A 23,162-nucleotide genomic window follows, 5' to 3' on the forward strand; every position below is an offset into this window, starting at 1 on the left:
GGGAGCTGTAGACCCTGGCAAATTAGAAACCGCTCTGTTTTTATGGATGGATATTGGTAGACTGGTGCCTTGGCCTCTTTCTTGGTCTCGTTGGCATATCTAGAAACCTCCTCGTCCTTTGGATCCTTGGGGGATCCAAATCTTTGGCAGAAGGTTCTGGGGTGTCTGTGTGTGTGTGTGTTTGTGATCTGTCTGAAGGCAGTTTGCAATCTCCTTGAACAGGTTCTCAACTATTCGGTGGGAAGCAGAAATGGCGATTCTGTCAGCTTTCTTTCTCTCTTCCTCAGTTTTCAATTCATTAAGCTTAGCAACTGTGGTGATTCACTTTAATAATCACCATAAAAAGCTTCTTTCCTTCCATTGATCCATCCATCCATTCATTTTTTTCTCTATTCTCCTTCCTATTTCCTTCCTTCCTTCCTTCCTTCCTTCCTTCCTTCCTTCCTTCCTTCCTTCCTTCCTTTCATCTATCCATCTTTTTCTCTATTTTCCCTCCTTCTGCCCATCCTTTTCTCTATCCCCCTTCCTATTTCCTTCCTTCCTTCAATCCATCCATCCATCATCCTTTTCTCTATTCTCCTTCCTATTTCCTTCCATCCTTCCATCTATCCATTTTTTTCTTTATTTTCCCTCCTTCTGTCCATCCTTTTCTTTATTCTCCTTCCTATTAACTTCCTTCCCTCTTTCTTTTTCCTTCTTTCCCTTTCTCCTTCCTATTTCCTTCCTTCCTTCCTTCCTTCCCTCTTTCTTTTTCCTTTTTGCCTTTTCTCCTTCCTATTTCCTTCCTTCCCTCTTTCTTTTTCCTTCTTTCCCTTTCTCCTTCCTATTTCCTTCCTTCCTTCCTTCCTTCCTTCCTTCCTTCCTTCCTTCCTTCCTTCCTTCCTTCCGCTGTTTCATGTCTCCAAGGTATCTGAGAAGGCCCTTGATGAATGAGTCCTGGGCTTCACTGTCATGTGCCGCAGCCACCCTCCCCTCTCCCAAATGGGAGCGGAAGGCAGAACAATTTTAAGAAGGACCATTAAACAAAGGAATTACCTTGGCGGTTGACAAGGAAAATAGTTCTCTCTGGAGAGTTTTCTGAATTGGATAAAACGCTGAAGAGGGAAAAGTGTGTGTGTTTTGGCTGGCTTCCTAATGCCGCCTCCAGCCTTTTCCTCCTCTTGGCCCAGCGCTGGCAATAGACTACTCTGTGTGTAGCAAGGTTTGCAAGCAGGACCAACATCCCCGCTCAGCCTGGGAATTCAGAAGGAGCCTTGTCTGAAGCTGCCGGGCAGGGTGGAGCAGGGCAACCTCTGGAAGTTCAAGGTGACCTGGACCAAGAACTTCACTCTTTTTTTAAAAAAAAATTGATTTATATGCCGCCCTTCTCCAAAGACTCAGGGCGGCTTACAATGTGCTCAGCAATAGCCTTCATCCTTTTGTATATTTATACAAAGTCAGCTTATTGCCCCCACAACTGGGTCCTTCCTTGCTAGAAGTTTCAGCTCTCTCACTGTTGTGGTCCACCAGCAGCCTGCGGAGCTGGCAGTGGAGTCGGAGAGTGAGGAGGCTGGGGAGGACCATGGGCCAGTCCTGGAGTCAGGGGAAGGCCCGGATGAGGGCTCTGTGTCAGAGGCAGAGATGGGGCCAGGGCCATCTGGGAGTGATGCACAGACTCCGGAGCCTCCAGAGGCGGACATCAGAGAGGCAGAGGAACAGGAGGAGCCTGTTCCTAGTCCACGCATGCACAGAGCTGCCAGAAGGCAACAGGAGCTAAAGCAAAAAGGACGACTCAGGAGTACGGCCAGGAGATGATTGGCCCCTCTCATAAGGCTTAAAAGACCAGCAACGGCTCTTGGGCTCTTTGTAGGAAAGCAACATTGCTACATCTGTTTTCCAGTCGGCGTCTCTTGTTTCTGAACTTCGTGGGGCTTTGCCGAGAAAGGCCTCTCGCAGGGTGTCAAAGAAGATAAAGGTTTGGGATGAGCCCGAAGTACTTTTTCTGAAGTTGTTTTGGAATTAATTTGGACTAAACTGGGAAGGAAGTAATTCTCAGCTGTTATAATAAAATAGTTTTGTTTGAGACTAATTATGTCCTGTAATGACTAAGTGAGCCTACAAACCTTGCCAGATAGAATGAGAATCCCCCTGTCCAAAACATATATGCTAACCCCTCCCCGGTCTCTGTCTCTACAGGGTCAGATTTGCAAATATGCATCCCCAAAGCTCTCACCTGCTGCTCCCGCAAGATGGAGGAGAGATACCAAGGCTTGGCTCGTTCCAACATGGAGCAGATTCTCCAGACGGCCAGCATGGATTTGAAATTCCTCATCATGCAGAATGCGGCCCTTTTCCAAGGTAGGTGTGGTGCACAGAGGATTTGTGCTCTGGGATTCATGTCCAGCGGGTGGGGTGTCCATTGCTTATGGATTGTGGGTTCAGAATTGATCTGACCACTTCCAAAATAACAGCATGTTTTTGTATATAAATATAGGGTGGGGGGAGGAGTCCTTGGTGGCAGATGGAGAACCAAACCCAGCTTCTCCCCAGCTCCTATTTTGCGGTATTTTCCTGCTGCAATCATGGAAATGCCACAGGGCCTGAAAAAATCTAATAATCTAATAAAGTTTGCTAAGTGAACACAGTAATGGACACGCCTGGATGGCATCTCGCTAAATGCCAAGCGACTCTCCCCGATCTTCATCAGCAAAAAGTCTGATGCAGCTTCAGCGGGAAGGAAATTCAATTTGGCGCAGGAGAACATCGGTCGGACTTGGCCCTGTCACTCAAGCGGCCCCTGCGTGGGGCTGATGGAAACATCCTGAAATGAGTTGTGAAGGGCCGGCGCAGCATGTGTGCGCGTCATACGAATGGGTTCGGTGACATTTCCATACGTGGCATGAAGCGCAAGAAGTGGGGAGGGAGGAAATGGCCAGGCTGACAAGAGCTGTTTCTTAGCAGGTGAGCGGAGACCTTTCCGATTTCCTGGTGCAGCAAAAATAGCTGCCAGTTGAGATGACACAGAGGTGGGTTGAATGGGCCAAGGTTCCCCCCACAAAGGGTTCGTGGAGTATCTTGATCTTCCATCTGTTTTGTCTCTTGAGATGACCGGTTGGGAGCTTCTTCTGTTAAGCCAGGTTCTCAACCTTGACAACTTGAAGATGGGTGGGCTTCAGCTTCCAGAATTCCCCGCCCATCTTCAAGTTGGGTGGTGTCAACTCTGAACTCTAGCCTGACTGAGGCCATCTTGGAAGCTTCAGTGTTGCCACAATGGTGCTGACGGATAGGGAAGTGGGCGGGGAATAGAGATAACTGGGGTTTTGTAGCCAAAACAGAATAGTTTTCCCTGAGAACCAAGGACATTCCCACAGGTGGCTGAAGAGGAGAGGAGTGAAGTTTCCAAGCAACCGGACAGCACCCTGATTGGACCATGTGACTGATTGTTTGGGAAAGGGGGGAAAAAACTTTTACTTTTAATTAGCTGTAAACCGCGGAAACTTTTAGAGTCGGTTTTCACCAGTCTGTGCCAATATTATACATCGAATAAACTTGTTCTTTGAGGAAACTGCTTCCCTCAGAGTTCTGTTTGCTATGGGCGTATTACTTGGAACCCTGACAAGTAATACATGCTTGAAATGCTTCCAGAATGGTGGTGGATCTCCATATCATGTGTCATCATCACCATCTTCCTAGGAGCATTTCGTTCCTTAACAGGAGCATTTCTCAACCTTGGGCTCCTTGAAGATGGGTGGACTTCAACCATCTGTCAGTTAAATGTGGCCAATTCTGACCCCGCACACATTCAAGTTATCTTGATTGAAGCCGTGGTAGCGCAGCACCGCGGTGGTGCAGTGGTTAGAGTGCAGTACTACAGGCTACTTCTGTTGATCACCGGCTGCCAGCGGTTTGGCAGTTCGAATCTCACCAGGCTCAAGGTTGACTCAGCCTTCCATCCTTCCGAGGTGGGTAAAATGAGAAGCCAGATTGTTGGGGGCAGGAGGCTGACTCTGTAAGCCACTTAGAGAAGACTGTAAAGTGGTATATAAGTCTTAAGTGCTATTGCTATCTTGAATCTCTTTGGTGGCATTTAAGCAAGGCACCTTTTCTCTGCATCTGGTAAAAGTTGGGCTGAATTATTTATTTTATTATAACAAAAAAGAACATATGAATTGTATTGGCTTTTTTCTTGGAGGGGGGCTTGAAATTTGCAGGATAAAGAAAGGGTCAGCCTTCCTATCTCAGACGTTTCCTTTTAGAGGAGAGGGGAGTGTTTCTATTTTTAAATGCAGGGAGCTATCAAAAGAATGTTCACAGCAAGGGGAAAATGCCTAAATTCTAAAAAAAAAAAAGGAAATAAAAGGGGAATCACAAGATCTTCTCTGTTGATATACTGCTTTGTGCCTTAATCTGCTTAAACTCTTTTCATCTATAAATTGGAATTGGTTACATTTGTACGATATGCTGTGTCAGGATGTATAAACCCATAGTAATTTCTGAGCTGGATAATTCCTCGTCCTCCACTTCCTCTTCTTTCCTCCTCCTCCTCCCTTCCTCGCTCCCTCTCCCCGCTCCTCCTCCTCTTCTTCCTCCCCCCTGCTAGCTGATTCTTTTTTTCACAGGGTCTTTTCAGCGGAATGGTGGCTTATCTGCTCTCCCTCACTCTGTTTTCTGTGCACAGTGAGACAAACACAGTATCAACAAACAAACAGAATCGGGGAGCAGAGAGGCAAAAACTATATCTTCCTTTTCCTTGTTCTGTGTAACATGAGAGTGGAAGGATTTGTTACTCCGAGAGTAACGATATTTTGAGGCCAGTTGCAAACGGAAAGTTGTTTTTTTTGCTCGGCTGGAAGGGACATCGAATGGCTGCGTTGCATTTTCAGTGAAAAAGAGAATGGAAGCAGAGATGACTTCAGGTGGGCTGCAGACTGGTTTGGAAAGATTAGGGTGAAGAAACGGCGCGGCTGAAGTGCCATCTGTTTGTTTGAGGATAGCTTAAAGAGAGTTGGGCAATTCCCATCCAGTCAAATGGCATCTTCCCGCAGTCTATTTCCTACTGCAGCAGCAAACTCCCGTTTTCTGTAATTACTTCTCTAGGCAAGAATTATCTTCGGCAGTTTTAAGTCTGAATACATTCCGAGTGCTCAGGAAACACTATAAAAAAAATTAAAAAAAAACGCGGCCAAGTGATTTCACTAGGCAGCTGCAAACTTCGTGCGTTACCTTCCAAAGCCGAATCGATGTTGCCACCCTCCTTTCTCGGCTGCTCCTCCGCTTTGTCTGCTCCCCTTCCCTGCCACATACCCCCCCACCCAGCATTTCCCCTGCAAACGTGTTTGCTCTCTGGGCTGAAAGGGATTAAAGGAGGAAATAAATTCTCTTTTGTCTATGTGCCGGAGTATTTACAAATGCAGAGAAGAAAACAGTTGGTAAACATGAGGAAAGCATAGCAAGCAGACCAAGTCAAGGACAAGACGGGTTGATATAAAACAAACATTCCCTCATACCCCCCCCCATACCCTCCCACTCCTGCGATGGGCTTGGCTTTCAAAGCCCCTGTGAGATGAAACGATAAAACAGGCAAGGTTGTTTCTGAGGCTGCTAGAGAGAGAGAGAGAGAGATGAGCTTTTCCTGAGCCCATTAAGCTGTCAATACCCGCTGATTCTACGTCCTTGCTGACAAAACCGGGGCGGCTGTTATTCACCCTATTGACACTTGCCAATGATGGAAGCTCCATCCAGCCATCCGTAATGGTGCCAGGTGCCTCTGGAGGAGTCGTATTAATCTGTCTCTCAGAAGAAATGGCTGAGGGAGCCAAGGGCCCTGCGTCCTGGCACGTGCAAGTCGAAAATTGGCTTCGGCAACGAAGGCCGAATTCACGCCGAGTTTGTAAGCCGGGCTTTGCGAGCCTTGGCGATGGTTGAAGACGGAGCTTTGAAGTCTTCCCTGGTGTGTCAGTTCCTATTTATGCCTGTAAAATTTATGTCTGATGCTCAAAAGTCTCCCTCGGTGGGAATACGCGGGACTTCTCGTTCTTCCGGCTTCTCTTTCCCGAACGATGCTGCGAATTAAGGAGAAACTTCCTAACAGCGAGGACAATTAACCAGTGGAACAGCTGGCCACCAGAAGTTGCGGACGATTCATCCTTGGAGGTTTTTAAAGAAACGATTGGACAGCCACTTGCCTGAAATGGTATATAGGATCTCCTGCTCGAGCAGAGGGCTGGACTAGAAGACCTCCAAGGTCCCTTCCGGCTCTGTTCTGAATTCTAAAGGTCCCAGTTCAGTGGTGAAATCCAAATTTTTTTACTACTGGTTGCGTGGCTTGGTGGGCGTGGCAGGGGAAGGATACTGCAAAATCTCCATTCCCTTCCCACTCCTGGGACCAGCCAGAGGTGGTATTTGCCAGTTCTCCGAACTACTCAAAATCTCCGCTACCGGTTCTTCGAACTGCTCAAAGTTTCTGCTACCGGTTCGCCAGAACCTGTCAGAACCTGCTGGATTTCACCCCTGTCCCAGTTCCCTTTCTTCTGATTTCTTCTGGGCCGTGGTGCCTGCCGATCTTCATTTTTCCTGGCAACCCTCCTGTAGCAACAGATGGGCCTTTTCAACCCTTGCCCCTCTGAAGCGCCCCAGGGAGATTCTGCATGTCCAGCCGAGCCCCCACTAGCCCAACCCCAGGGACGAGCCAGCCCGAGTTCCCCCCATTTCTGCAAATGGAGCCTTGGACCAGCCCCTGCCTCCCACAGCCCCCTGTGTGAAAACACACAGGCCCTCAGGCTGGGCAGGGTGTGATTGTGTGTGTGTGTGTGTGTGTTTATCTAAGGTGGAGCCTGGAAGAGACGTGAGACCACTTGGAGGTCGGCTGGCAGCAGCGCCAAGGGACGGGCAGCTGATCTTCCGTCTGGCTCTCTAATCAAAGCTCTTGAGGGATTCCTGAAATGCCGGAAGGGAAGGGGAGCAGGGATCGTCCAGAGGGGCCTGGGTAGTCTCTGCCTGCCAGAGAGGAGGGGGCACGGATGGGAATGAGGGGTGGGGAAACCACGGCCGCCTTCCTCTGAGCTCAGCCCCTTATTTCTGCAGTTTTATTGTGGGTTTTTTCCCCCCCTTGACATGCCAGAAACCATTTTGCTCTTTGCACTTTTAGCGTGTGCGGCTCATCCTGGCGGATTTCCCCCAGGGGGTCTTTGGTTAGGGGGCTTTTCATACCCGTCTCCCTGTCTCCATTAAGCAGCCCCCTGGATAAGCAGCTCCTGGAGGGAAGGGGAGGGAGATCAAGGCTCTGGTGCTCCTGGAGAACATTTTCCACAGTCTGGTTCTTTCAAGAAGGAAGAAGATGCTACAAACTGCTTTTATTAAATCAGGGGTTCCCAACCTAAAGTTTCTTTTATACAAGAACTTCTTTTATACAGTCATTGTCACCAAGGGTATGCGTGTTACCGCTCTGTTTTTGGAAATCGCGAGACCTGATCATCCAGAGTTTGTTGAAGAAACCACAATGGATTGGGTTTACACAAGAAGCCAGATCCTAAGAACCTCAAAGACAGACATGGGGTGACTCGCTAGAAATAGGGGTAACAGTGACACTGGGGGTGTTTCCCAGATCGATGCTACCACTAGATGGCAATCAAGAGCCAATCTTATTATTTTTAAATTTTTATTTTTCCAGTTTAAAAATATTAACCATCCAAAACCATTTATTTGCTCAACCGGCACTTAGAGTTAAACATGGGGTGCTAAATTCTACCCGTTCCCTTTGGGAAAATACAGTCAAGTGGGCCAGAATGGCCGCCTCCTTCCTCATTTTCTGTGAAAACGCACCTCGCTTGGGCATCCAGCGTGGCCCTTCTTAAAGATGCTTCCAGATAAATTTGCAAAAGGGTTGGAGGGAAGAGACCAGAAATTCAACAAGACACGTTTTAGTCCTTGATCTGGTTTTCTACTGTAGAACGTTAGCACTCACCCCTCTCTTAGAAGAATGAAATATTTTAGGAAATATTAAAAAGGCAGAATATTATATTTCCCCTAAAAGAGAAATGGAAATCCTAAGGGAGACAGAAACTCAGCTTCAACTCACTGCCCCCAGCAGATATTTTGATGTCCATTGAGAAGGACTGGGCCAGCCTATCTACAAAACAAAAGACCTTCAGCTGCAGGGTGATGGGATTGAGACATGACCCTCCAAGACATAATAGGATTATCTAGCAGCATTGTGGAGTCACCTGGGGACATTGCATCATCCTCCAAGCTTCAACCAAACCTAGCTCAGACAAACATGACCCCACATGGCCCCATGGGAGTCTTGACTACAGCCAATAGAATACATTTCTTGCACAGGAACAGGAAGCTCAAGGGCAGGGCCCAAGAAAGGGTATAAATAACCCTCACTCTCCACTCCATGTGGTCAGCTGCACCGGGACCTCAAACCCATGAGGTCCTGTCCATCAATAAACCACCTTTCCAATCAGCTTCCATGTTTCCTGTGTTATTCTCCCCGCTTGGATCTGAACCAGATGGAAGTTTCTTTCAACACTACACTGATGTGTCGAATGTGCTACATCTGCAATTTCGTAGTTTAGCAGCTCCGCGATGGGGTGCATTATTTGGGGGGCACGTTGACTACGGCCCATCCTATCTGGATGTAGCCTTCGCCTATGATGGTTTTTTAAATCAAATTCTAAGTTCTTTGCCTGCTGCGCTATTTCTAAATGAAGGGTGGGGTCTTTAAATTGCTGTCTTCAGATTAGCCTCTCTTTCTTTCTGTGTCGGAAGGCATTCATTAAGTTTTATTCAGAACCAAGTTGAGGACCCAGTTTGTGGGGGCAATAAGCTGACTTTGTATAAATATACAAAAGAATGAAGGCAATTGCTTAACGCACTGTAAGCCGCCCTGAGTCTCCGGAGAAGGGCGGCATATAAATCAAATTTAAAAAAAAAAAAAACCCCGAGAAGACGGGAGAAACAGGTTGTAAGATTAGAGTTCCCGACTGCAAATCCCCACTTTTAAGTATATTTTCTAAAGCCTGGATTATGATAAATGGTTTTCCTCCGATGGAGGGCTGTAGTGACTCAATTTATTGCAGCAATTTTGTTACCCATATGCAGTAGGATTTGCAAGAGAGGAGTGGGGGAAAATACGAGCTTTCCTCCCAGCCTTTCTGCACTTCCTTTCTCCTTTCTCCTCCTGTTTTTTGAAGTTGCTTGCAAAATTAAATGCAATTTTTGGCTTAGCAGCTCCATGAGAACTGGCAGCCCTTGGCCTTCAAATCTCAGGGTCAACCTTGGCATCCCTTCCTGAAAAGATTCCGGTTTAAATAAAATTATCAGGAAGGAAGGAAGGAAGGAAGGAAGGAAGGAAGGAAGGAAGGAAGGAAGGAAGGAAAGAAAGAAATAGGGGGAATAGAGAAAAGGATGGATGGATGGATGGGAGGGAGGAAGGAAGGAAGGAAGGAAATAGGGCAGTGGTGGGATTCAGCCAGTTTGCACCACTTCGGGAGAACCGGTTGTTAACTTTCTGAGCAGTTTGGCAAACTGGTTGTTGGTAGAAATCATTAGGGCAGAGAACTGGTTGTTAAATTACTTGACTCCCACCACTGAAATAGGGAGAATAGAGAAAAGGATGGATGGATGGATGGATGGATGGGAGGGAGGGAGGAAAAAAGGAAGGAAATAGGGAGAATAGAGAAAAGGATGGATGGATGGATGGATGGATGGATGGATGGATTGATGGGAGGGAGGGAGGGAGGAAAAAAGGAAGGAAATAGGGAGAATGGAGAAAAGGATGGATGGATGGATGAGAATTGTTAAGCTGTAATGTCAAAATAAGAATAGATGTATATGAAGAATTCGATGGTAAGCTATAACTATTATGGCACAAAAAAAATTGTACTCAGACGACACATTGACTAATGAACGATGAAATGTTTGTTTTAAAGGGGAAAAAACTTTTACAAAAAAAAAAAAGAAAAGAAAGAAAAGAAACCTTGGCTCTAACCCAGGGGTCAGCAACCTGCGGCTCTGGAGCCGCATGTGGCTCTTTCACCCCTCTGCTGCGGCTCCCTGTCACTCAAAATATGCATCACAACTGCCAATGTGCAACACCCACCAGCACGTGATTTATTGAGCTTTTCAGCCCCCCCCCGGTAGGCCAACCATGGATAAATCCAAGAAAAGAAAAGTTTCAGAAGAAAACAGAAGGTTTAATTCAACTACATAGGCTAGTTTTGTGGCTGCACAAGAAATAGTCAGGCACGGGAAGGGTTTTGTGGCTCCCGGTGTTTTCTTTTCTGTGGAAAACGGGTCCAAATGGCTCTTTGAGTGTTTAAGGTTGCAGACCCCTGCTCTAACCAGTGACTGTAACCCAGGATGTTTTCTTCAGTTAACCGTGGCTAGTCTGTGGCTAACTCTGATGGGTGAATTCAGGATTGGTGAATGGCTTTGGGGAAGAAAATGTTCAGTCTCATTTTGAATACTAAAACTCCGTTTTCACAGTCCTGTTTCTTTTGAAACACTTGAAGTTTGTGGAGAGGATGCCCCTGGAATCTGCGTTATGGGTATTGAGGGCACCAGTGATTTTTGCCTTGTTTTTTTTCTTCCTCTCTTTGCAACCGAGATTCCGCTCTCCGAAATACCCCGTTTCTTCGTTTCTTTTTCTTTCTTCTCCAAAGGAGAAGCAATCCAAAAGGGTCACGCGGCATTAATAGGGAGCCGGCTCTCTGATTTTCCTCCACTTCTGCCTTCTGACATTTCCTGAAAGTGAATGATATTTCCAAAAAAACCCCAGGAACTTGGCTTTTGCTGAGGAGGAAAAAAAAATCAATTATGTTGGCACCTTCATTTTCCCCAATCGTGATTTTTTTTCCCCCTCCCTCCCTTTGGTTTCCAGGACAAGCTCCTTATGGGGGAAAAAAAAAATAAGGAGAAAAAAGAAAGAAAAAGATGAATAGGTGACAGGAGCTTTAACGAGGTTTGCATTGGGGTAACAGGAACTAATTAGGGATTGATTATCTGCCTGGCAGTCCAGAGAGAAACGAATTCATTTCTGCTTGCTAGAAAAGAATGCATCTTTTTCAATTATTCTTGCAAGCCTCTTTTTTTTAAAAAAAGAAAAAAAATTCAGAGTTTCATTTGCATCCCAGATTACTCTTTTCTTTAATCACAATGAACAGGGTTCCCCCCCCCAACTTGAAAGTATTTGCGCTAAGTAGAGCACCCATGTCGAAAGGCAGTGTATCTGACACCCAGGCTCCGCCGGAGAAGGCAACGAGCTGCATCCTTGTTTATTTTCCTACCCCATTGATGCGGATTTCTAAAAATGTGTGTCGGGGAAAAGGACGGGCCTTGCAAGAAAGTCTTGCGACCCCAGGCTAATGAGAGGCTGTGAGAGAATGAGACGGGGTGTATAATACGATTCTCAGGGCTCAATAATTTGAAAAAGCAATTTACTTTGATCCGGTGCCCGGAAAGCAAGCGATAGTCTTCTTTTTCATCAGTTAATGACAATTTAACAAGTAGCCAGGTATAATAGATTTAAAGCGGGAGCCGAGGAAACATGAAATTGATGGCCTTCTCAATCGGATTAAAAGAGGAGCTGAGTAATAAGAAACCTGAGGAATTGGAAGGAGGCGGCAATGGCTGAGGGAAGGGTTACTGGAGGCGGACTCCATTATTAGCCATAAAGATTAAAAATACACAGGAATCGGTCCGTTTCCATCTCCCGCACGATGGGAGAAAAACCGTATTTGTTGAGAGGGACGATGTCCGTAGGGAAGGAGGTCAAAAAAGTCAAAATGGCGCCCACAGCTATGCAACCAAAGCCTCGCCCTTTTTTGTCTGCACTGAAAAAAAGGAGGCGGGGCTTTGATTGCGGCTGCCATCTTGGCTTTTTTGGGGGCCTATGTTTCTATAGAACCGGTAGTAAAACCGGCGGGAGGTTCAACCCGCCAACTCCGACGTCATCAAAATGCTTCTGCGCACGCGCAGCCCCATTACAAACCAGTAGTAAAGCTAAATAGAACCCATTTATAGGATACTATAAAATCTCCATTCCCACCCCACTCCAGGGGAAGGTTACTGCAAAATCCCCATTCTCTCCTGATCAGCTGGGACTCGGGAGGCAGAGAATAGATGGCGGGGCCAGTCAGAGGTGGTATTTACTGATTCTCCAAACTACTCAAAATTTCCGCTACCGGTTCTCCAGAACTACTCAAAATTTCCGCTACCAGTTCTCCAGAACTGGTTAGAACCTGTTGAAATCCACCTCTGGAAGACCTCCAAGATCCCTTCCAATTCTGCAGTTCTGTTATTCTGTTCATCTGAACTGGGTGGATGGCGTATCCTTCTGAACCCCATTCAGATTTCACCACACCACGATTAAAACAAAACACGGTTTCAGGTCCTGTAGTTTTAACACCGCTGGCTCAGCTTTCTTTAGTGGGGTTTGTGTTAGGAATCTCAATGGATTTTGCTTGCATAAATGTTTTGCATGTCAATAACATTCTTTTGAAATGGGGCCCCCCACCTCAAATCCCTGGGGTGCATTTCCAAGATGCAAGGTGTGTGTGTGTAGGGGGGTAGGGGTTGCAGCTACTTTCATCTGTAGCTGGATTCATTGGGGGGAGGGGATCATTTTGTTCCCCCTTCCTGCCTTTGCTTGATTTCTCCCCTGCCCAGTCTGTCCCCTGGCAAAGGGGAAGGGTGGTCTCTGTGAGCCGAGGAGGGTGACAGAAACGAAACCATTAGCCTGGTGTTTAAATGCCAAAGGGTCTCAGTTTCCTTAATGACCCCTTTGGCGCTGGGGGGGGGGCAGGCGAGGGGGGGGAGGAATGCTGAGTGCTTTGCAGATTTCTAAAGGGGATCCCAGCTCTGATAACATCGTCCTTTGCCTATTCAATCTGCAGGCAGATAAAATCTCCTCTGGAATTAAAATGTTAAAAGCCAGGCTGAGATTTCTATCTTGCTGGGAGAAGGGAAGGAGGGAGGGAGGGAGGGAGAGGGGCTGTCTGGGGTCTTTAACTCTTGGAGCCTTGCAAAGTATTTAATAGGCATTCGCTGAGTGCTCAGCCAGAGGTCTCCCTCTTCATGCTGATATGCCTTCAGGGGTTGGGGTCTTTGCAGTGTGAGCCTGGGTTGTGTCTCTCCACCTCTGCTCTCCTTACACATCTGTAGGATGAAATAGAGCAGGGGTCTCCAACCTTGGCAACTTTAAGCCTGGTGGACTTCAACTCCCAGAATTCCCCAGCCAGCTTTGCAAAGCTGGCTGGGAAATTCTGGGAGTTGAAGTCCACCAGGCTTAAAGTTGCCAAGGTTGGAGACCCCTGAAATAGAGAACCAGGGAGGGGGGGATTGTGTAGCATTGGGCCCAAAATGGAAAAAGAAAAAGAAAAAAAGTCATCCAAACACAAATTGGCATGCTTCTCTTCTGCATGTCAACCGGAAACGTGTCACACATCTTTCTCGATTGTCATTTGCAATTTGCACGGAACCAAACGGGTGAGTAGATTTACTTCCAGGAAAGGGACGTTGAAGTCACCTCGTGGACCATTTGGGGTTTTAGACTGGAGAAGCAGGCTTTCTGGAGAACAGAAGAGAATATTGATAGCTGTTGTGACCTAGGCTTACTGAGGAAAAGTGTTGTGTGAATTTACCCAATTACTGTTTATTCGGTAAACCACGACTGAGTTAAACACAGGTTGATCATGGTGTACAGTACGTACAGTATTAGGCAGGGGTGAAATGCTCCCGGTTCGGCCCGATCCGGTAGTGATGACAGCGGGTGGTTCGGAGAACCGGTGGCAAAAATCCCGCCCCCTCCCCCCATCCATGCCCAGAGGCTTTTTTTTTCTTTTACTTTTAAAAGCATTTTTTCTTCGGCCGAAAAAATGCTTTTAAAAGTTTTTTTAAAAAAGCTTCTGATGATCGTGCGGCTCAGCTGGGATCGTCAGAGGCTTTTAAAAGCGTATTTTAAAAGCCTTTTAAAAGCCAAAGAGTTTGTAGAAAAAAATGCTTTTAAAAGTTAAAAAAAAAAAAAGTTGGCCACGCCCACCCAGTGACATTACCTCCTCCACACCCCAAGCCACGCCCACAGAACCGCTAGTAACAAATTTTACATTTCACCACTGGTATTAGGCAATATATATCATTGATATATATCCCTCCTTCTCCCTCTTTCTCTCTGTAAATAAAGTCCTGAGCAGGAACATGGTGAATTTTAGTGCTGTAATTTGCTAGAAGCAACTTTTTTTCTTCTAAAAAAAAAAAGAAAGAAAGAAAGAAAGACATATATTATGGGATGTTCTGAGACCTGCCTCGTAAACTCTCTCCAGAGTTTTTTGTGTCTGTGTTAAATGGACCGGATTTTAAGTGCTTTTTCCCTCCCGGCCTCGTTGCAATTGGAACGTGATGGGAGGTCCATTCCTAAATAATGAAAAGCCGGGGTTTCCTTCCGGGCTGCATTCAATTAAATTGGGCAGAGAGGATGAGCCGCTGTGAAGTCCCTGACGGAGTTTCCATCTGGGCCCAGTGCTGAAACGACATTTTCGAACAAAAGCCTTCGTTTTTTTCCAAAGGTTCTTTCGGTCTCCCTCGGAGAGGAGCAAAATAAACATTGGCAGGAGAAAGAAGCAAAGTTGCAAACCTGTCGTGGTGCCATCCTGGCTCCTTCTTTCTCACAAGGCCCAAAGTCAGGAGTCTCCCAATGTGACTTGTGGACTTCAACTCCCAGAATTCCCCATCTGGGGAAGGTCCACAAGTCTTAAAATTGCCAAGGTTAGAGACTGAATTGCTGTCAACCTTCTACCATTGAGCTAAGCTGGGTTTTATAGGAACGGTGATTTGTTGAATATGCCACAATGGGTGGGCTCCTTACGGCACATTTCCGCGGCTTCCGTAGCTTCCATTTTCAAGCTGTGCACAGAAGGCTTTCCGTGGGCAGCCATGTACGACTGCAAGACCTCCTGTTTGTAAGTCAGGTTGACGTCTTAATGTGCTGTAATGCAGGTACTCCCTGACTTACGACCGTAACGGAGCCTGCAAATTGTAGTCATAAATTGAGAACTTCTTGTACTCTGCATGATCATTCGATAACCAGATGTCCTTAACCCTTTTAATATTTTGGTAGATTTCCTGCTGGGACACACCTGCTTTACTTTTGGTGTGCCCATCACAGTCTCTTAAATTGGGGGTTTCTCAACCTTTGCCAATTGAAAACGTGTGGACTTTCAGCTCCCAGAATTCCCCAGCTGGCAAGCGTGGACTTGTGTTGTGGCCCACCAGTGGCCATCAGAGCTGGCAGCAGATTTGAACAGTGAGGAGGTTGGGGAGGAACATGGGCCAGTCCTGGAGTCTGGGGAAGTCCCGGACGAGGGCTCTGCGTCAGAGGCAGAGAGGGGGCCAAGGCCATCTGGTAGTTCTTTGCTGCTTCTGAAGTCTCCGGAGTCTGACATCAGCGAGGCAGAAGAACAGCGGGAGCCTGTTCCCAGCGTGCGCAGAGCTGCCAGAAGACAGGAACAATTAAGAAAACAGGGTCGACTTGGGAGTAAGGCTTGGAGATGATTGGCCCCTCCCATAAGACATAAAAGAGGAGTGACCGACTGGGATGTGAGCTTTTGCAGGAAGCAATTAGTTCATCTGATCGGTAAAAGCTTTGGGAAAGTTCTGTTTGACTCTATGCTAAGTTTGTGTGGCAATTAGTTCTGTGGCAGCATTCCAAGGGAGATAAGGTGGGTGTTTATAAACACTCCTTTGAAAGACTGTTTGAGAAGCCTTTCGGACTGGGAATGACAATAATTCACTGCCTTATGAATAAAAGAGGTTTGCCGGGACTAAGATTGCGCTGTATACTTTCTAAGGAAGCCTAGGTCAGAACAACTTCAGCTCCCAGAATTCCCCAGGCTGCTTAGCCCACTGAGGAATTCTGGGAGCTGAAGTCCAGACTTTTTCAAATGACCAAGACTGAGAAATACGGCGGTGTAAAATTGTGCAAAAAAGCCTCCCCTCTCATCCCCTTGGAAATTCAGCATTTCCTGAGAGAAGCTGGCTTCTAATGGCCCCTGGATTTTTGAGGCAATTACCTCTTGGAGCCATTAGCGATGACAGCTCTTCCCAGAGAACCATTTCTTGGAAATGCAGGTTCCGGCAAAGCAATTTATTAAGTCCACCCCTTCCATTAACCAGGGAACCTGCCCAAAGGGCCAGTGGAGGTCTGCTCCCCGGACTGCTTTTCCATAAAATATTTGTCCTTGAAGGAACTTGGAAGGCAAAGAAGACTCACAACAGTTGAGCCACTCTTGATATTTCGCTTAAGAATTGATCGAAAGCCGCACTGGTGCAATTTACAGAGAGTCCCCCTTTGTGCACTAGTCCAGGGGTCTCCAACCTTGGCAGCTTTAAGACCTGTGGACTTCAACTTCAATTCTGGGAGTTGAAGTCCACAGGTCTTAAAGTTGCCAAGGTTGGAGAGCCCTGGACAAGTCTAGTGAAGAGAAGGACCAGGTGGGACATGATAGCATCCTTCCAATATTTGAGGGGCTGCCACAGAGAGGAGGGGGTCAAGCTATTTTCCAAAGCACCTTTCTGACCGACAAGCTCAGTGTCAGCGTCTCAGCGCTGACATAGAAAAGGGAGATAAGCTCTGAACTTTTGCCTGCTAAATCCCTTTGAAGCTCGGTCTCTGTGGAAATGAAGAGGGGGGAACATTCCTGTGAAATGACGAGACAAGAAGTCAGGAGAGTGACTTGGAAGATAGCCAATGAGAAGCAGAGAATTGGGGATCGGAAAGGGAGGGATTGGGGGGCAAAAGGTCAGTCTTGTCCGCATCGAGTCATGATCCGGTTGCTGTACTCGAATAAAGAGAAGATTTCCTTAAAGATTAGCGGTTTGGAAATTCATTTATTTTGAGATAGCATCGAAGTCTGACACTCAGTGTCTTAGCCACTGAGCCACCTTAGTCATCACCTAAAGTCACTCAGGTGAGACGGTGGTATAGAAATTTAATAAATAAAAATACATAGGCATATGCAAATGGGAATAGAATGACTGGGTGCCTAGCTGTAGGCTTCAGCCACATACAATGTGTGGATCCCGCCAATTCGTTCAGTCCAGAGGCTTAGAATGGGGATGCTTGGATTCAAGAATTTCAGTGTTTTAGGACCGCTGTTCCCATCATCCCCTGCCTGTCCCATTTGGAGCATTGCATTCCAGCGTACATCTGCAGAAGAGCTGCCGTAATTGCTCCCCTTGCTGCCTAATGCCCACAGGCAGCTTCCCAATTTTTTGTGGTGTTGATGAAATTTGCAATTACTTTAACTTCATCAATTGCTTTTGCGACGCCCCTGGACGTTTGATGCAGCCGCGTTTCCCCACCACCACCGGAGAGGAATATAAAACCAATGAGCCTCACTGTGCTAAGCCTCCCACCGGCGGTCCTGGGAGAGGCGGCAAGCGATGCAGGACGCGGCACAGAAAACCTTCTTCTTAATTGTGCGAGAATGAGTGTTGCTGAGATAGCCGGAGCTTCTTCCCTTGTGGTCTTCCTCAGCAGCGGGCATGCGAGCTTGCTTTTTTTTTGCACTTTCCTTGCAAAGTGTGAGTGTGCGTGAGAATGGTTTGGCAGGATCTTACTGAGGTTGTTGGAAGGTTGTCCTGGTGACTGGGGCAGTGCAGGGCCTCTGGATGTGACTGCTGGGCGTCAGGACTTCCTGTTCCTTCAACTAACAGTAGCAGAGTTGGAAGGGACCTTGGAGGTCATCTGGTCCCAACTAATCCATCTAGTCATCTAATCCAACTAGGGATTCGAGCCGCCGAACTGCCGACCTTTCTGATCGACAAGCTCAGTGTCTTAGCCACTGAGCCACCTTACTCATCACCTCACTCAGGTGAGGCGGTGGTGTAGAAATTTAATAAATAAAAATACATAGGCATATGCAAATGGGAATAGAATGACTGGGGCAGAAGAAAGCAGAAATGGTACCAATATAATAGGCGCCTTGGGTGCAATCACATCTGGAGCATCACTTGAACACCAGCGGCCTTGACAAAATCCCCATCGGTCAATTGCACAAGGCAGCTTTACTTGGGACAGCTTACATCCTGCGAGGATACCTTTCACCCCATCAAACATCCACATCTACCTGTCCCAGTTTCTGGGGAAGGACTCAGTGGGTGGACAAACATGCGAAATCCAGTCTGAACCTCTGGCTGATGATGAACAAACCACAATAAAATTAAACAATGGTGTCTCTCAGAACCCTGGAAGGGTGACATGTCTATAGCAGAGGCTACCCTCTGGAATCGGTCCCCCCCCCATGATTTGGACAGCTCTCTCCTTGCTGTTGTCCAGAAGAGCTGTGAAGGCTTGGCTGCTCCCCAAGCCTTTGGCCAAGGAGAAGAAGACCCATTTCTTCGCTGGATTGCTGGGAGCTGCCCAGAATTTTTGGATCATCCCAAACGTCAAAAGTCCAACATCTTTCAGCAAAAGTCCTGCTGGCTGAGACTGCTGGGAATTGGAGTTCAGCGACTCCTTCCCCCTGGTCCCCAATTTAAAACAACCTTCTCCAGTTGAGTTCTCTCCAGATGTGATGAACTTCACCAGTCAGAAGTCCATCCTGGGATTCTGGTGGGTTGAAGCCAAACTTCTAAATTTGCAGGAGGAACACGGACCGACTCGATGGACACTTTGCTTTCCATTTCTGTGGAATCCATGTTCCTTCACCCCGCTGGATCTGAGATGGGGACATGGTGGCAATATGAGAAGCCCAGTTCTAAGGATTCTGAAGAGAAGGACATCCAACTTCATCTACTCATTGAAAGGCAAATCTCTTCATCAATCAAGAATTATTTGTAGCCAAGGAAAGGAACGGTGGTTTTGTTCCAGGAGATCCAACCATCCTGTTTTGTTTTTTTTTTGCCCGATGGGCTGTTTTCTTTGTATCCCGATGGCGAGATTGTGCATTTTGTTAATTTCCTGTTGAAATGAAGTCTCTCTTAAAGGTGAGCCAAATGCCGAAGATAAAATGCACCCCTTTGTTTTGACTGGTGCTGCGCAGCTCGGAAAAAATTCTTGGCTTGTCATAATGGTTTTCCCAAGCAATATTTCTAAATGTCAAGTTAATGTAGTTAGGGAGCTGTGAAAATCGCAACCACACAGTGTGCGATGCGGCTACATCTGCTTTCCCAAAGATGCTCAGGGTGGGGCTGGGCTTCGTGGAGAAATTTGGCTTTAAACACCTCCCCCCCCCTTTTTTTTTAATAAAAGGAAGGAAATTAGATTTATCATCCATTTGTCTTTCTATTTGTTATAGCCGCTTTTCACAAAGGGTGTCAGTTTGGCTTAGAAAAGAACACATCTTCATTTGTGTCCATGCATCTGTACTCTGGAGGAGAGAGAAGAGGAGAGAGAGGAAGGGGAGGGAACAGGCATTGTGTAGAGCAGGGGTGTTAAACTCAATTTCATTGAGGGCCACATTTAGGGTTATGTTTGACCTCGGGGGTCCCAGGTGGGCATGGCTACGGTGGGCATGACAGTTCTGACTCAGCCTTAGCAGAAACAAGAAACAGACCCCTGGTCATGAAAAATCCCTCTTTATCTCCTGTGAATTAATGGCATTCACACACTGAGAAGTCCAGGGAAGAGTCCTTCAAGGAGTTAACGGCAGTAACAGACCTTATCAGTTCCTTGCGATAGTTGCCAGGCCGTGAGCTCCCAGCCGCAAAGCTGCAAATTAAGTTCTGGCAAGCAGTCTCTGTGGCACGAAACACTATGGGCAAAATCTCCAGAAATACGAACGGTTGTCTCCCCTTTCCTTCGATTTATTCCCCAGCCAGGGAGGGGCCATTCAGTGTCCATGTGTGCTTTGCTTCCCGAGTCAACTCCTTGTCCTCCGTTGCTCACCTCTCCTAACTGCTCTGCGCATCTGGAACAGGCCCCAGCTGTTCTTCCTCCCCACTTATCTCAGCCTCCAGAGGCAGCTGCCTCTCCAGTGGCTGGGAAATGTCAGACAGCCCTGCCTCTATCTCTGTGTCTGATGCAGAGCATCTTTCAGAGCCTTCCGCAGACTCCAGAGCTGGCCCAAGTTCCTCCCCAACCTCCTCATCGGCTGAGTCTGGCCACCTTGACGTCACTCGTGTCCAAGGCACCTGTGGTGGGCTGAGTGCTCTGCCAGTGAAAATGGAGCTTGGGAGGGCCACACGTGGCTCTCCCAAGCTCGATTTTCACTGGCAGAGGGTTGCAGGAAGCTGTCGCAGCTAAAAATGGAGCTCGGGAGGGCTGCGCGCTGCCCTTCTAAGCTCCATTTTTTGCTGGCAGACACACCACGGTCCAGTCCTTTGCTGTTTCCAAGGTGGCCCCGTAGGCCAGATCTAAGCACCTTGAGTTTGACACCCGTGGTATAGAGTAAGGACGTCCAACCTTGGCAACTTTAAGATCTCTGGACTTCAATTCCCAGAATTCCCCAGCCAGCCAGCCAAGGCAGCAGAAACAGGATGTTGCACTCAATGGGCCCCGGTCTGAACCATCTCTCTCTCTGTCCCATATGAGATACCAGCACTTCTTAGCTCTCCTCTGAAATGGATCCATGCCCAGAACTGCAAAGCCACTTTTTAAACTTCTCCATAGTGTCAATTTTGGGCATTCTGGGAAAAGAATTAAACGGCTTGGTCTGTCACTTTTGCAATTCAAGGACCTTTTCATTATGTCCTTTTCTTTCAGGGTTGCATTCATCTCATCCCCCAATCACAGGATGGGTGATTGGGAAATTTTTTAATCTGTCCGGATTGGACCTAAGATGCCGTCCTTATCTCAGCTTTCATGTCATTAAGTGGGGGCGGGGGGAAAAATGGACATTGATCTTGGCCGATCCCACCGCCAGGATCGGGTTGCAATTTTTCTTCTTGGGTCGGCATATAAATCGATAGAAAAACAGCTGCTTCTAAATTTGAGCCCTGCCTCGTCCTGTCATTTCTCTATTTGCAAATCCAGAGATGATGGATCAGATCGGCACTCCTGCTGTGGCAAGCTGACATGATTGAATTGTCGATAAAAAGAAATATGCCGTAATGGGAAGAGAGCTGCCAGCACAATTCCAAAAATCCAACCGATAAGTTAAAATAATCGGGATACCTGTGGATTTCCCCCCCCCCCACTCCAGATCTGAGAGAGAAAAATAAACAAACTAGAAAATCTGCAAGCTACAAAGCCTTATAAATATACAGGTGGTTTATTTGAAAGGTGAATGTTTAGTAGCTGACGGCTGCTTTCAGTGACAAATGGCTAGATAAATATTGATGAGACATAGCAGGGCAAGGAAATGTAATAAAAGCAGATTTTTTCTTTCTTTTTCTTTTTTTCATTTTTCCTCCCTGGTTTGGAGCCAGAAAGGTTCCTAATGGCTTGTTCGGCAATTGGTAGCTTAGATCCGTGTTTTGCAATCTTGGCAACTTTAAGATGGGTAGATTTCAACTCCCATAATTCCCCAGCCAGCCTTGAAGTCCCACCCATCTTGAAGTTGCTGAGATTGGAAAATATTAGTTACATGGTGGGGTTTAACTTAGATTCGATCGTGCATTCTTCAAAATGCTGGAGATCAGCTAAAAGTTTCCGAGGTTGACAAACTCTGGTTTAGCTTAAATCAGGGACAAATTCTGATGTCCGGTGTGAGTCGGATGTGATAGAAAAGTATCTAGAAAGAAGGAATAACTCAGTTCTGCTTTTCCTTACTATTAGATACCTAGCACTCAAAATATGCGTCACAACCACCAATGTGTGACACCTGCCAGCACGCGATTTATTGAGCTTTTCAACCCTCCAGTAGGCCAACCATGGATAAATCCAAGAAAAGAAAAGTTCAGAAGAAAACAGAATGTTTAATTCAACTACATGTGCTAGTTTTGTGGCCGCTCAGGAAATAGAGTCAGGCACAGGAAGGTTTTTGTGGCTCCCGGTGTTTTCTTTTCTGTGGGAAACGGGTCCAAATGGCTCTTTGAGTGTTTAAGGTTGCAGACCCCTGTCTTAGCTAGATTCTTTAGGCCAAATCAGGATTAGGTTGGGATCAGTGAGTAAGGGAAGGGGGGCTATTCATTTTGACCCCTGCTGGACTGCTCCATAGGGAAATTTTGTGCCCAGCTCACTTTTTATTTAACACAGAAAACACTTCATTTCACACGGTGCTCTTAAGATCTCAAATCTTGCTATTTTTCCCTTTTCTGACCTCGTCTCATCAGAAAATACTGCTAAGGCCTTACACACCCCAGGAATTGTGTTGCCGTCATTTGCAAGTTCTGTCTCTCTCCCCCACCCTTTCCTCCCCCCTCCCCCCACACCTTTCCTGCCTGCTTGGTGCAGCTTTAATGGCACTTAGAGGCACTGAAAGTGGTTTTTTTTTTTTTTTGCAGTTCAGAGTGGATGAAGAGGATAATGGAGGTTGTAGAAATTATTATTATTTTTCCCCCCAAATCTATCTCGGTGCAGACATGCAGAGAGGCTTTAATTGCAAAATGGGAAAAGGCGTCTGTTTGAGAGCAAGCGACTTTCACCGCCTCCAGCTATGCAAAACTTGCAGTTTTAGCTGCAGTTTTAATTTTCTTTAATTGGTGGGAGGGCAGACCTTTTGACCCCAAAAAGAAAGACTTCCCAAGTTTATAGCAAATTATTGCTATTCCTAGGAACATCCCCCTTGGTTTTTCTTCGCTTTAAGAAAAGTGGCATGGTCACATGACCCCAGGACCCTGGAACAGGAAGTCCTCGACTTACAATGGTTCATTTAGTCTTGATTCAAAGTTACAGTGGGACTGAAAACAAGGACTTATGGCTGTTTTTCACAGTTACGACCTTTCCAGCATCTCCATAACCATATGATCAAGATTCAGACGCTTGGCAACTGATTCACATTTATGACAGTCGCTGTGTCCCAGGGGGGTCGTGCAATCCAATTTTGCAACCTTCTGTTCTGCCCCAGCTACGGACCCCAAAGAACGCAGCACACATAAAGTCCGTTCAAACCTTAGTTTACTAAAGAAACCAGTATTTGACAACAACGTCTGTTAATCAGCCGCCAAGAATTCAAAGAATAATACTGAAAGCTTACTGTGGTTGGCAGAATGCGCAGAAGCAATTTGCAGGAAGCTAATAAGATAAGAAAAGCAAGACAAGAATATGAAGGTATGTGAACAAAGTTGTTCCCTGCAAATTG

At 46.7% G+C, this 23,162-nt stretch overlaps 1 protein-coding gene across 4 annotated transcripts in view; it reads left to right on the forward strand.

Annotated features, from left to right (window-relative positions):
• Window positions 1-23,162, forward strand: part of GPC3 (glypican 3) — a 121,116-nt gene that overhangs the window by 43,919 nt on the left and 54,035 nt on the right. For all 4 annotated transcript variants that reach the window (XM_087877613.1, XM_087877614.1, XM_087877615.1 and 1 more), the window contains one exon: window positions 2,176-2,337. In XM_087877613.1, coding sequence (XP_087733739.1) covers window positions 2,229-2,337 — 109 coding nt within the window. In that variant the 5' untranslated portion in view covers window positions 2,176-2,228. The remainder of the gene's footprint in view (window positions 1-2,175; window positions 2,338-23,162) is intronic.

Source organism: Pantherophis guttatus, chromosome 12, assembly GCF_059756535.1.
Source record: "Pantherophis guttatus breed Tessera chromosome 12, ASM5975653v1, whole genome shotgun sequence".
Lineage (NCBI taxonomy): Eukaryota > Metazoa > Chordata > Lepidosauria > Squamata > Colubridae > Pantherophis > Pantherophis guttatus.